Source organism: Salvia miltiorrhiza, unplaced genomic scaffold (genome assembly GCF_028751815.1).
Source record: "Salvia miltiorrhiza cultivar Shanhuang (shh) unplaced genomic scaffold, IMPLAD_Smil_shh original_scaffold_217, whole genome shotgun sequence".
In the NCBI taxonomy this organism is placed as follows: Eukaryota; Viridiplantae; Streptophyta; class Magnoliopsida; order Lamiales; family Lamiaceae; genus Salvia; species Salvia miltiorrhiza.
Genome location: NW_026651503.1, coordinates 23952 through 37174, shown reverse-complemented (window position 1 = coordinate 37174; position 13223 = coordinate 23952). Strand labels below are relative to the sequence as shown.

The window sequence follows — 13223 nt, the reverse complement described above, 5'->3', positions numbered from 1 at the left end:
GTAGTATTATTAATCTTAATAAATATTTTTCATATATAAACATAAATAAAAAGTTGTAAATTTTTAATGAGGAGATAGAAAATAAAATATTTTAAATTTTTCATAACTTATTTCATTTTAAATTCATTTTTGATAATTTTTATACTATATTAAATTTAAGATACATATTGATTTTTTTTCATGAATCAAATTTGATGATGTTTAGAAAAATAATTAAATTATAAAAAAATAAAAAGAAAAAATAGTAAAAATTTTGGTGAAAGAACAGAGAAAAAGAGAAGGAAAACATGGAGGAAAAAAAACTCCTCTTTTATATATTATATAGATGTTATGTTATAAATAGATTGGTTCATAGTCCATTCTTCCGATGGAAAGAATAAAGAAGATAAACGACATTTGTTTAGTTTGAAGAAATATCAACAACTATGCCGATACTTACTTTATTGTTAACTAATGTGTAATCCGTCAAAATTCGAAGAGAAATTATTTTAAATTATATAATATTATTTTTTTATAAATAATTATTTATATATAAATTATTTTTAATTTTATTTAATTTGAGGTAATATAGTTAAAATTATATTAATCTGAACCATATTCCTAGGTGGAAGGTATCTGCGGGTGACAGGTGTGGGTGGTAGAGAGTACCCGTCATGGGTCACGGGTCGGGTGACGGATACGGCCTTCGCTCGTGGGTACGGCATGGATAGCCACTATCTGTGTCCGCCGTACCCAATTGTCATCCCTAATTATAACGCATTATTTTTTAAGTTCATTTGACAATTTTTTGAATATATGTTTTACTAAGTCATGTTAGGGTGAATGAAAGTCTTCTTTAATATACTTTTTCATTTTAATTTGACATGTTACGTAGACCTATGTCATGTTAACACTTATTTTATTGAATAATACTCCATCCGTCCCACGAATCTTGAAAATTATTATATATTTTTAACTAAATACGTACATATGAAAATGCCTAAATAAATTCCAAAAAAATCAAGTTTTATTTATTTATTTATTTATTTCCGACAAAAAAAGTTTGCTATTTGTTGCGATTTTGCTATTCAATTTATTTTACTCAAAATGAATTTATATTTTTTATTTAAACTATGAAAATCATTTTTATATTTCTATATTTATATAAAATTGATACCAACTCTATTATCATATTTATAAATATAAAAAAATTAATTTTAACTGAATATATTTGAGCTATTATTCAAAAATAAAAAAATAAAGAAAAAATCACAATATTAAAAATTGATATTATGAAAAAGTAAAAAAAAAATCAAAAAATAGACTTATCCAAAAAAAATGATAAGAGATGAGATAGATTGTTCTTGTTAAAATTTTAATGTAATAAATATATATATATCCCTTTCATTTTAAATCTAATATTTACATAAATATACTCCATTTGTCTCGTAAGAGAGTATCACATATGGGATGACATGAGTTTTAAAGAAAAGGTTGGTAGATAATGTGTTGAATGGAAATGAGTGGTTGTAGTTGTGGTTGAATTGATTGTAGGATTATATACAAATGAGTAATTGTGGTTGAATTGATTGTGAGACTATGTATAAACTATGTACAAATGATCAATGACTGTTGTTAAAAAGAGAAAATGAGGTCATGTCCCAAAATAAAAATGATACTTTCTTATGGGACAATGGAAATAAAAAATGTGATATTTTTTTTTATGGGAAGAAGGGAGTATCAAATAAAGTTTTTAACGTGATCTTTAATTTGATATGCATATTAACTATTTTATAATTAGTCGAATTTTACAATTTTAGAAAGAAATAAAACAAAAAAAGAAGATAAAGAAAAAACAATAAAAAGAAAAAATATAATTTATAAATAAACCTTTGATTTTATTATAAACAATAAAATTACCACTCAACTTTGACATGATTTTAAATCTTGACTTTTTAATATGCTATGGATATGGTAATGTTTGGAATTCATTAGATAAAAGGAAAAAAAAGAAATATATATATAATTTAGACGTGTAAATATAATTTTACTATCATACTGATAATATTAATTATTGTATTTTACTATTTAAAATTTTATAATATAAAAAGGGGTTATTGTCAGAAAATACATATACTTTGTCAATTTTCTTGTTTATATCATGACTTTATAATTTGGCCAGAAAATACATCAATTTTCAATTTAATTGCAATTATAACATGACTTTATAGTTTGGCCAGAAAATACACCAAATTTCAATTTATTCTCAATTATAACATGACCTTATTTAGAATATTTTTCATCATAGATGTCTTAATATTTATTGTATTTATATTAAATTTTTATGTATAAAATATTTTTAATTGATTGATTAATTTTTATAAAAATTAAGTTAGATGATTAATTATTTCATAATAATTATTACATAATATATATATATATATATATATATATATATAAATTTGATTTTAATATTCTATTAATATATTATATATATATATAATAAGTATTTATTTATTTAAATTGTGAAATTATAAAATATTAGGACCAATTTAAAAAATTACGTACATATGTAATAGAAACTATGTTAAAAAGTAAATAATATTATATATTATTTACATATAGATGTATATTTATCAAATGTATATATGTATTTATATATAGTATATTGTGAGATGAAAAGAAAATTAAAAATATTTAATGTATTAAACTTGATATTATTATACTAAATTAATTACAAGGTCATGTTATAATTGAGAATAAATTGAAACTCGGTGTATTTTTTGGCCAGACTATAAAGTCATGTTATAATTGCAATTAAATTGAAAATTGATGTATTTTCTGGCCAAATTATAAAGTCATGATATAAATCAGAAAATTGACAAAGTATATGTATTTTCTGGCAATAACCCCAATATAAAAATATAAATTAGTACTCCCTCCGTCCCAAACGAAATGTCCTATTTCTTTTCAGCACGGAGATTAAGAAATGTGTATAAAGTAGATAAAGTGGGTTGGTGGAAATTATTTAAATATTAAGTATAGAGAGAGAGTGTATTGCCAAAAAAGAAAACATGACATTTCGTTTGGGACAACCCAAAAAGGAAAACAGGACATTTCGTTTGGGACGGAGGGAGTATTTCATTTAGCTTTTCATTTCTCTTTTCCATTCAGTTGACATATCAATCATATTCCTAAATTTATTCCATTGATACCTAATTTCATTAGGTCACAAAAATCCCCTTCCACGGTCCTAATTAAACGCTTGGATATACGATCTTGCGATATGTAAAAGTATATATTATATTCAGATCCCTAAATGATATGTAAGGGACTTGATTCCTATCTATAAACAGTGAATTTTAAGGTTCAAATTCCACCACTCCTCCTTCGTCTAAGTAATATATATATATATATATATATATATATATATATATATATATATATATATTCATATTACAGTTTCTATCATTCACCTGGAATGCACATTTTTCTTTCGTTTTCACCTACAAATAAAATATTAAGATTGCTAAAAACAACAAGAGGTCCCATGGTCTAGTGGTTAGGACATTGGACTCTGAATCCAGTAACCCGAGTTCAAATCTCGGTGGGACCTTTTTCTTTTTCTAAACTTTTTAATTGTGTATTTAATTTTTTTTAAAAATATTCTGTAAAGCTAATATTTTCGCATCGTGGATACATTCGTCGTTATGATAAGTAATGCTCAAATTTATTCCGAAGTCTATTTGTAATTAATAGGTGAACTGAAGTAGCATCTTCAATTATTTTTTTCGTTTTTATTCTCTGAAGCCTCGTGTTTGATAATTCGGCATTGGATGAGTGTTACTAGTTTCAGTTTGGTCAGTCATTACCTCCCACACACACTAATATAGGTACAAATTGTCTAAGCAAAGTAGTTTTTGTATTTTTCGTGCGTGTGTGTTGTGTGTCCCCATGCGAAAGTTACTCGGCTTTGCCTAACTTTCTACTCAAGCCAAAAACACCTGTTATCTTCTTTACCAACTCAAGATCCCCCTTTCTTGCAAAGCAAGTCGATCCATCATGTTATATAATGCCATCACCGATTTACCATATCTCATCTCTCACTCACCTTTTTTATTCCTGCAGGTAAACAAAATTACCTAAATACTACTTAGAATGGTATTAATTAATTAATTTCGTGCTTTTGTCTTATTAATTTTATTCAATAGTGTAATGGCAAGCCCGAACGACGCCGCTTCGAATATGTTAACGAATTCTTGCTGGAAGAAGCCATGTGAGGAAGGCGGAAGCGTTTGGGGCAACTTCAAGAATCAGCTGAATCATTTCGTGCATACCCCCGTGAAAGACCACACTCACTGCTTCAAACTCGCCTTGCTCACGGTAATCTCATTTTTCACTATATATTTATACACTTTATTTTTTATGCTTAATTATTCTGATATATGCAGGTGAAGGATAAATTCTCAACACCCGCAAAATGGACCGTAGATCAAAATTCATCTGATTTGGGGGCTAATGATTCAATGGAATTGCCATGGGATCGTGACTTCACGTCAGTTTGTTGAGATGTCACCGGTTAATTAGTTTGTTGCTATTATTTTTCTTTTCTGGATTGGAGGTTTAAAATTAGGTTTCATATATTATTGTTAAATTTTACAGTGTTGATTCTGAAGCATATATATGTATATATTTTTTTTTCAAAATGATTATGAAGCATATGTATTAGCTAGTAATCACATGTTTACGTTTAATGAATCTTTGTTGTGTGCTTATCATGATCGGATTGATTCATCGTTACTTGTAATGTATACTCCATCCGTCCTAATATAAATGTCTTATTTGGGCACGAAAATTAAAAAATGTGTAGAAAATACATAAAGTTGATTGGAAAAAATTATTTAAATATTAAGTATAGAGAGAGAATATATATTGCCAAAAAAGGAATAAGACATTTATTATATTGGAAAGTCTCATTATGAAAATTGGGACAATATTTATATTGGGATGAATTATTGTTCCCTCCAACGTGCTTCGTGTGTAAATAACTAAATATGTAATTTTCCTTGGATCTAGCGGAAGCACTGGAGCCCACTAATTTTTTAAAAATAATTAGTATATATTAATATTTGTAAGGATAAATATGACTTTAAGCTTAAAATTATTTATGCACTGTTAATTATATTCTTAATTATCGAAAATAATTTTTTTTACTTTCAACTATCAATGATATAGTGTGTCTATGTTTTAGCTTCGAAAAATTAACGTGATACGTCGAATTACTACCATATACTATTTTACAATTTCCTTTTTAAAAAATGATGTAATTTTAGCCATTAACAAAACATTAGAAAGACGTTACATTGAGCTCTATTAAATTTCTTGAAGTGGGATAAAATCACTATGAAAATTTCTTATTACTACTATTTTTATTTGGACCAAAACAAATAGAAAAGAGTGTCTATATTGTAATCATTCACTACTCTTTCATTTAGATCGTAAATGATTGAAGTTTATGAATTAAATGTGGAAATGAAAATTAAAAATAAATAAAAATGAAGAATAGAAGAAATGTCACATGAAATTGTGAATTCTCATTTCCACATCTAATTCATACTAAACTTCAATCATTTACAATTTAAATAAAATGATCAACATTGTGTACATATCATAAAGGATAAATGTCATATTAAAGTTCAAATTATACCGCTTTATCAAAAATATTCTAAATTACAAGAAATATTTTTAAAAACCCCAAACTATTAATAATAGTTTGTATATAAAAAAATATCTTGCGTCCATTTTTTGGTCTCCAAAATCATGACGTGGCTTAGCGGATGCCACCATGTAATTTGTATTTTATTGTTTTAAATGACATGACATAAAGTGGCACCATTTTGTGTCATATCATTTGAAAAAACGACGTTGTTTTGTGTCATGTTAGTTGATTCAAATTGCGTTGAAACTCAGTTTATCCAACATCGACTTGATTTTTTGAAATGATATGACATAAAACGACGTGGTTTGGTTCAATGTCAATTACAAAAATAAAATATAAATTATTAGGTGGCATCCAACGAGCCACGTCATGATTCTGAGGATCGAAGAATGGACGCAACATATTTTTTCATACAAACCTAACAGTTTCTTTAAAAACGTTTATAATAGTTTGAGATATTTTTTATAAGACGAGTATAGTTTGAGATTTAATTTGATATTTACCTTTTCATAAATTTCAAGCAAACACTTTAAAATATAGTAAAAACAATTAAAAGAATAAAAATCAAATGGTTCCGATTTGAAACCGTGAACCGTCGAATCGTGGTAGATCGGTCTCGGGACCTCATACGAATCGTGGACGTTAACACCGAGATCTCTGAAATAAACGGAACGATCTGGAAAGTCAGAGTTAGAAACATATCCACCGCTCAGAGGGCCGCCTTCGTCCGAATTGACGCTTATGATGTCAGAATCCATCAAAACTAAAGGTGGGTTTGTTGTATACATCACCGCAGTCAGTAATCGAAGGAGGGTTGCGGTACAGAGGTGGAGAAGAGGGAGAAGATCAGAGAATCAAGTGTTTGAGAGATGTAGGGCGCCGCTAGAGAGAGAAAGAAGAGATGGAACAGACGTGATAAATAAAAGTAGGAGAATTAGGATTTGACTTAATTAAGGGGTATATCTCCCCTTAAACCTTAGATCAGTAATGCTTTAATTATTTTCAAAATAAGAACGAGCCTAATCTAGTGGGACGTCCCAAAAAAGGAAAACAAGCCTATTAAAATAGGACAGGGAGAGTATTTATTTATTTTTATTTTTTTAATCTGATTTTTTTATTGTATTTATATAAATACAATACAAATATGCATAACTTTGCACAAAAAAATGCATTGCATATATTGTGGCAACATCATGCAAATTTTTGTATACAAAATTATGCATATTTGTGTTTATATATATATATATATATATATATGTATATGTGTGCAACGTTCATGCATATTTATGTATATATGGATATTTGTGTTCAATTATATGCATAATTAAGACGACGAGCAGTGAGTAGCGGCGAGAGGTACTTGATTGGTCGCCTAGTGCAATGCATTTTTTTGTAATATTATGCGCGCATATTTGTGTTTAATTATATGCATTGTATGCATAATCAAGACAACGAACGGTGAGGCATATTTGTTAGGCATAATCAAGACCTAGTGCAATGCATTGTTAGGCATATTTGTATTCAATTATATGCATTGTATGCAACCGAGTGAAAAAAAAAATATTCTCATTTTACCCCTGCGCGCATTTAGCCAAGGTCTTGAAATTCCTCTACCACGTGTCACGTTCTTAGTGCGCCACATGTACACAATGTGTGGTTCAGATTTGATAGTACGTACTCCTTCCGTCCATAAAAAATATGCCTAATTGGCTTCGGCACAGATTCTAAGAATTGTGTTAAGTGTTTGTGAGTGGAATATGAGTCCCACATTTTCTATGAATGTAATAGTAAAAAGTGTTTATGGGGCAGGGGTATATTGACAAAAATGGTTAGGCATATTTTTGATTGACGGACCGAAATGGTAAAATAGATATGTTTTTGGTGGACGTAGGGATGACTATATAAGGACACAGTACCACCATAACCTTTCTCTCTCTCTCTCTCTCTCTCTATATATATATATATATATATATATATATATATATATATAGAGAGAGAGAGAGAGGGTGTGGTTCTAGAGAGAACTACATTATATGTGAGAACGTGAGAACCATCAAATCTAATGTATTCACTGTAAAAATTAATGCACTCAAAAAAATAAAAAAAATTGCTCCCTTCAGGATTCGAACGTAGGATTTGCATTCATCCAACAAGATGATGCATTAATTTTTAACAGCGAATGCATTAATTTTTAACAGCGAATGCATTAATTTTTTTGAGTGCATTAATTTTAACAGCGAATGCATTAATATTTACAGTGGATGCATTAAATTTGATGGTTCTCACGTTCTCACAAATAATGTAGTTCTCTCTAGAACCACACCCCATATATATATATATATATATATATATATATATATATATATATATAAGTACCCCCTCCGTCCCACGAATCTTGACACATTTGGTTTCCGCACGAGAATTAAGGAGTTGTAGATTAGTGCTTTAAGTGTGTAGTTAATAAAGTATAAAAGTGATAAAGTAGGAGATGAAATGTAATATAAATGATAAAGTAGGAGAGAGAATGTAATAAAAATAATTATTACTCTCTTCATCCCACTCCAATAGTCTCATTTCTATTTTTGGTAATGATTTTACACTACAAACAATGTGGTCTCACACACCTGTACGCACTTTTACACTCAAAAAGCAAGTTTCTTAATATCCGTGCCCAAATGAAATAGGACTATTGGACTGGGACGGAGGGAGTACCTTATTTGAAAATGTTTCAAGATTCGTGGGACGGCCCAAAAAGAAAAACGTGTCAAGATTCGTGTGACGGAGGGAGTATATATTACTTTGCCATAAAAATTCATTATAGGTCCCTCTAGAAAAGAAAATCTTATAATGGGCCAGGCCTCTATGCATGGGTCTTTTCTCCAATCTTGGGCTTTCCATGAAAGCTTTTCTGAATTTTCTAATTACTGAATGAGCAACTCACAATACAAAATACAAGATCAAGCAGAATTAATTGCCAAACTCGGCAAATTTCAACGCCAAGTATAATTTTTTTTTTTGCCGCCTCCACAACCTCTACCCTCCACCGCCTCCACAGCCTTCACCGCCTCCACCGTAGCGCCGCCTCAACAGCCTCCACCCTAGCGCCGTAGAGTTTCTCCTTGCGGGTGGCGTCGATCTGAGTTTCTTTGAGGGAGAGGCGGTCGATCTGGAGGCGCCACTTACACCTTTCGCTGCCAGAACAATTGGAAGCTCAGCTCCGTCCACGATTGTTTTTTTCACCCACTTTGTTTGTATGGCTCAAATTTTGAGAGATTAATGATGATAAATATTCTTATTGAAGTTGAGAGTTGCTGCTTTCGATTTATTTGGGGCTTTTCTTTGATTAATCTTGTCTTATTGTGTGTGCCCTTTTTCTGTGTAGTGTTCTCTCTGTGTGTTCTTCTGTGTGCATTGTTGCCCAGCAATCAATTTCTTCAATTCATGAATTATATGCATTTTATTTTTTGGTAATTTGACGTTTTGCAAATATATATACACCAGTGTTATAGGATGTATAAATTGTAGAATTACTGAGTTTTGTGTGAGAAGAATTATCAATTTTGGTGAGTATTTAAAGTTAGAGCTTTTCATTCAGAATGAGTTCTACACGAGCAGTTATTCTTCGGAGAACTCATTTTTCTCTGTAGACTAGTATGACGTCACATACCACGATATATTTATTTATTTTTAAAATTATAATTATGTAAAAATATCAAAATATCAATATTTATGAATAAGATTAATTGATAACAAAAAAATATGTTAATTTTAAATATTAGTATTTGACTTAAAATAATTTATAATAACAATCTTATCAACTTAATGAATATAATATCAAAATTAATGAGTATTGTAAAATAATAATTAAATATGTATTACAATAATAATAGTAACTATTTTTTTATTTACAAATTCATATTAAAATTAATACAAATTTCCTGCTCCTTAATTGTATTTAATTTAAAATAATTATAATTAAGCAATCATGTAATTTTTTTTTGTCCCAAAAAAAATGACATCAACTTATTTTTTCACCAACAAATAAAAAAATAAAAAAGAGTGTTTTGGTGAAAAAATTGAGTTGAGAGAAAATTTAGAGGTAAAAAACTCCTCTTATATAGTATTATATAAATTAAAATTTTTATTATATCTTTATTTGTGCATGAATTAAATCTAATAACAACAAAATATAAAAATTTATTAATTTTAAAATTCAAGGAAGCATATAGAATAATAACCGAATATTATGTATAATATTGCTATTTGTTTTTTGACTTGAGGGAGTTGTGGGGGAGGGGGAGCAGTGAGGTTTGAACCCGGGACCTCACTGTTCATACAAATGAGATTGCATAGCTTGGTGTCCCCTTGGGGACATATATTATTACTATTAGTCCTAATATAAATTGGAGTTTGAATGTTCGTGTATTTAACTAAATCTATACTATATTAAAAATGGAGTTTCCAATTTGAAATCAATTTAAAAATTGAGTGACAATTTTGTAGTTATAATAAAATTGAATGTTTATGTTTAAATTATATATTTTTATTTTTATTTTTATTTTCTTTAACTTCTTATTTGTTGTTACATTTCTTTCCAAAATTGTGAAATTCGATTAATTATAAAATATTATATTTGCATATCAAATTAAAGATCACGATAAGAGCTTTAATATAATATATTTTATTTTTGTTTTTCATAATATCAAATTTTATAATTGTGAATTCTTTTTTAATTTTTTTAATTTTTAATTCAAATATATTCAATTATAATTAAATTTTTATTATATTTATAACTTATAAATATAATAATTAAATTAGTATTAATTTTATATAAATATAAAAATAAAAAATATTTACTAGTTACTATATTATGGAAAGATGGGCATTATAATAGAATATGGAGTAATATTTTTGTTGGGCTTAAGATTTTTGCCAACATGAAAAATTAGAATTGGGCTGGATTAAGTAAATTAAAGCTGGTTATGTTAAAAATCAATTCTTTTCTGGAAACACTCTCCGCTAGAAATTTTATAGGAATATTTTGTTATTTTCACCTCTCTCACACCAGAAAACCCTCGCCCTCTCCGCCTCTCTCTCGCTCTCTGCGTTTCTCGTAGCCTTGCATCTCTCTCACCTCTCACTCGGCGCCGCACAGATCTTCCCACCTTGCCTTCTTCGGTAGCAGCTGTAGCACGGTACGTCCCCCTTTTTCGTCGCTCCCTCCGCCTCGCCTCTCACTCGCCACCGCAAGGACCGACCGGTCCCGTCTTCTCCGCCAGCAGCTGCAAAATGGAAAATCAGCAGTAGCGCAGCAAGCCTCGAGAAGTTCACCTCTACAGTTGCATCAGTTCGCCTCTCTGACCTCCGCGGCTTCGAGTTGGTGCCTTAGGGCTTCAAATATCCCCTTTTTTCTCCTCGTTCTTCTCCATCCGCGATTTTTGAATTCTATTGTATTTATCTGCTATTCAAGCTGTACCTATTTGTGGGTTGGTGGATTTTGAATTTTTCTTTTTTTATTTTGTTTAAAAGAAGGTTTCTTGATATAATCCGATTTGAAAACTGAAGTTCTAGTTGTTTAGAGTTATGATGATGTTGGTTTCTGAAAAATTGAGATAGGAAAATTTGTTGGGCATCTTGTTGGTATAGAAATTGGTTTCTGAAAAAACTGCATAATTTATCAGTAAAAATAACTTCCTAAAATGGCGCCAAAAAGTTTACGTTAGAAACTGTGTTTTCATATGTAGATATATTTTGGGGTATTACTTTGTCAGGGTCGAGTAACCCTTCATGCTGCAGCTGCCACAATAACCCTAGGCTTGCACATAAACTGATACCAAGTTTCTTGGCATACTAAGCTTTCATTTCACTTTATGAAGCACTAAGATACATAAGTTTTTCTAGGTTTGATTTCTTATTGGTTGGGTTGTTGGTCAAAGGAACTAATAACATTTTGGTATAGGCCATGTAAATTTAAAGAGTTTATAACATCCGAATGCTGGAGTATTTAGATAGTATATGTATTAGGTTTTACAAATGTATCCTCTTATCTAATTGACATTGTCATTATACTAATTTGAGCTTTCTTTCATTTGCTAAGGTACCTAGGTTAATTGTTATCTTATGAGAATGACTTGTTGAAATTTTCAGTGTGGGAAACTTAATCCCATTTTATACCAATGTATGTATTATCTGTATTTGTATATGCCTCTGCTTGTTTGAGGATCGAGGGGAATGTACAAGATCCTAGAAAACAATTTCTTGATGTGACTCAGTTCAGGGGAGATTTAAGGGATGAGATGACTGCAGTTAAATTTCTATATGCTGGTGAGAGTGCGTGCGTGTGTTAACTGTATATATACTAACATCATCATTTCGACTATTGATGTGTCCCCAAAAAATAAAGTCTTGTTTCTCTCGTTTCGCACTTAACTAAATGAAATATTAACTTTCATATGCCAGCCTCATGAAGAGGCCATCTCACTTATGCTTGTTCTTGACTTGCTAGGTGGTTGATATTATTCTACATGGAAGCCAAATTCTTCCGCTTTCTTAAGATTGTTGGAGTTGGTTTCAAAGCAAGAGCAGAGGCTGAAGGCCGTCTCTTATACCTAAAGCTTGGTTATAGCCATGAGGTGGAACTGGCTGTGCCTCCTGCAGTTCGTGTATTCTGCTTCAAAAACAATGTAGTATGCTGCACCGGGATTGACAAGGACAGGGTGCATCAATTTGCTGCTGCTGTTCGTAGTTGTAAGCCCCCTGAGGTCTACAAAGGCAAAGGTATTATGTACATTGACGAGGTCATAAAGAAAAAGGAGGGGAAGAGATCAAAATAACAAGCTCTCATGCTCGCACTTCTGCATATGCTACTCTACATTTAATAAGTTCAATATACAAGAACGCAAATTTGTGTTGTGGCTGGAATGTTGTTTTTCATTCAGGAGAAACTTTTAACATGTTTCCATATTTGCAATGGTTCATGACATTGTTTTATATGAAGCCTTTAACAGACTGCATATCCGAGTTTATTATACAGTTTGAGTGATTTGAGTTTAATTTAAAAATGAAACTTATCATTCTTAAGTTCATTAAAGGAATATACCCTACTTGCTTAGTTTTAACACTGTTACATTGAAGAATCAAGAAACCTTATTGGCACAATCCTGCCTTTCAAGATTAACTAGTATACGCCCATTCGTGCGATGCACGACATACATTGAAGTTAAACAATAAATTTAAATAAAAAATATAAATAAAAAAAAAATTAAAACATAAACAAATACAAAATATATTTTAAAATAAAATATTATCATTCGCATCAATTACTCAATAAAATCTTGAATTTAAAAATGTAAATTTCCAATTTATACCAAGTGTAATGGTATGTAAATTTAAAATTTTTCAATTTACTTTGATAACTTTCTCATCTTAAATCTATTTTTATACTATGATATATCAAACTAAAGCTTATACTATATATATATATATATATATATATATATATATATATATATATTGTATATTTCAT

General features: G+C 29.6%; 2 protein-coding genes and 1 non-coding gene across 8 annotated transcripts; all 3 read left to right on the top strand.

The window, feature by feature from the left end:
- Positions 1–3523: 3523 nt before the first annotated feature.
- TRNAQ-CUG (transfer RNA glutamine (anticodon CUG)) lies at positions 3524–3595 on the top strand. The gene has a single exon. It is a non-coding gene; the product is annotated as a tRNA-Gln (tRNA).
- Positions 3596–3929: 334 nt separating this feature from the next.
- On the top strand, positions 3930–4754 carry LOC131003488 (uncharacterized). Its single transcript, XM_057929973.1, has 3 exons — positions 3930–4107; positions 4191–4362; positions 4431–4754. The coding sequence occupies exons 1-3, from the start codon at positions 4052–4054 to the stop codon at positions 4545–4547; spliced, it is 345 nt and encodes a 114-aa protein (XP_057785956.1). The 5' UTR covers positions 3930–4051; the 3' UTR covers positions 4548–4754.
- Positions 4755–8916: 4162 nt separating this feature from the next.
- On the top strand, positions 8917–12709 carry LOC131003471 (60S ribosomal protein L6, mitochondrial-like). Of its 6 annotated transcripts, none has more exons than XM_057929949.1 (2): positions 8917–8945; positions 12204–12709. In XM_057929949.1, the coding sequence occupies exon 2, from the start codon at positions 12223–12225 to the stop codon at positions 12529–12531; it is 309 nt and encodes a 102-aa protein (XP_057785932.1). In that variant the 5' UTR covers positions 8917–8945; positions 12204–12222; the 3' UTR covers positions 12532–12709. The 6 variants fall into 6 exon arrangements, with proteins under 6 accessions (XP_057785932.1, XP_057785931.1, XP_057785934.1 ...); XM_057929948.1 differs by having other exon boundaries at positions 8920–8949; XM_057929951.1 differs by lacking the exon at positions 8917–8945 and adding an exon at positions 8975–8998.
- The last annotated feature ends 514 nt before the right edge of the window (positions 12710–13223 follow it).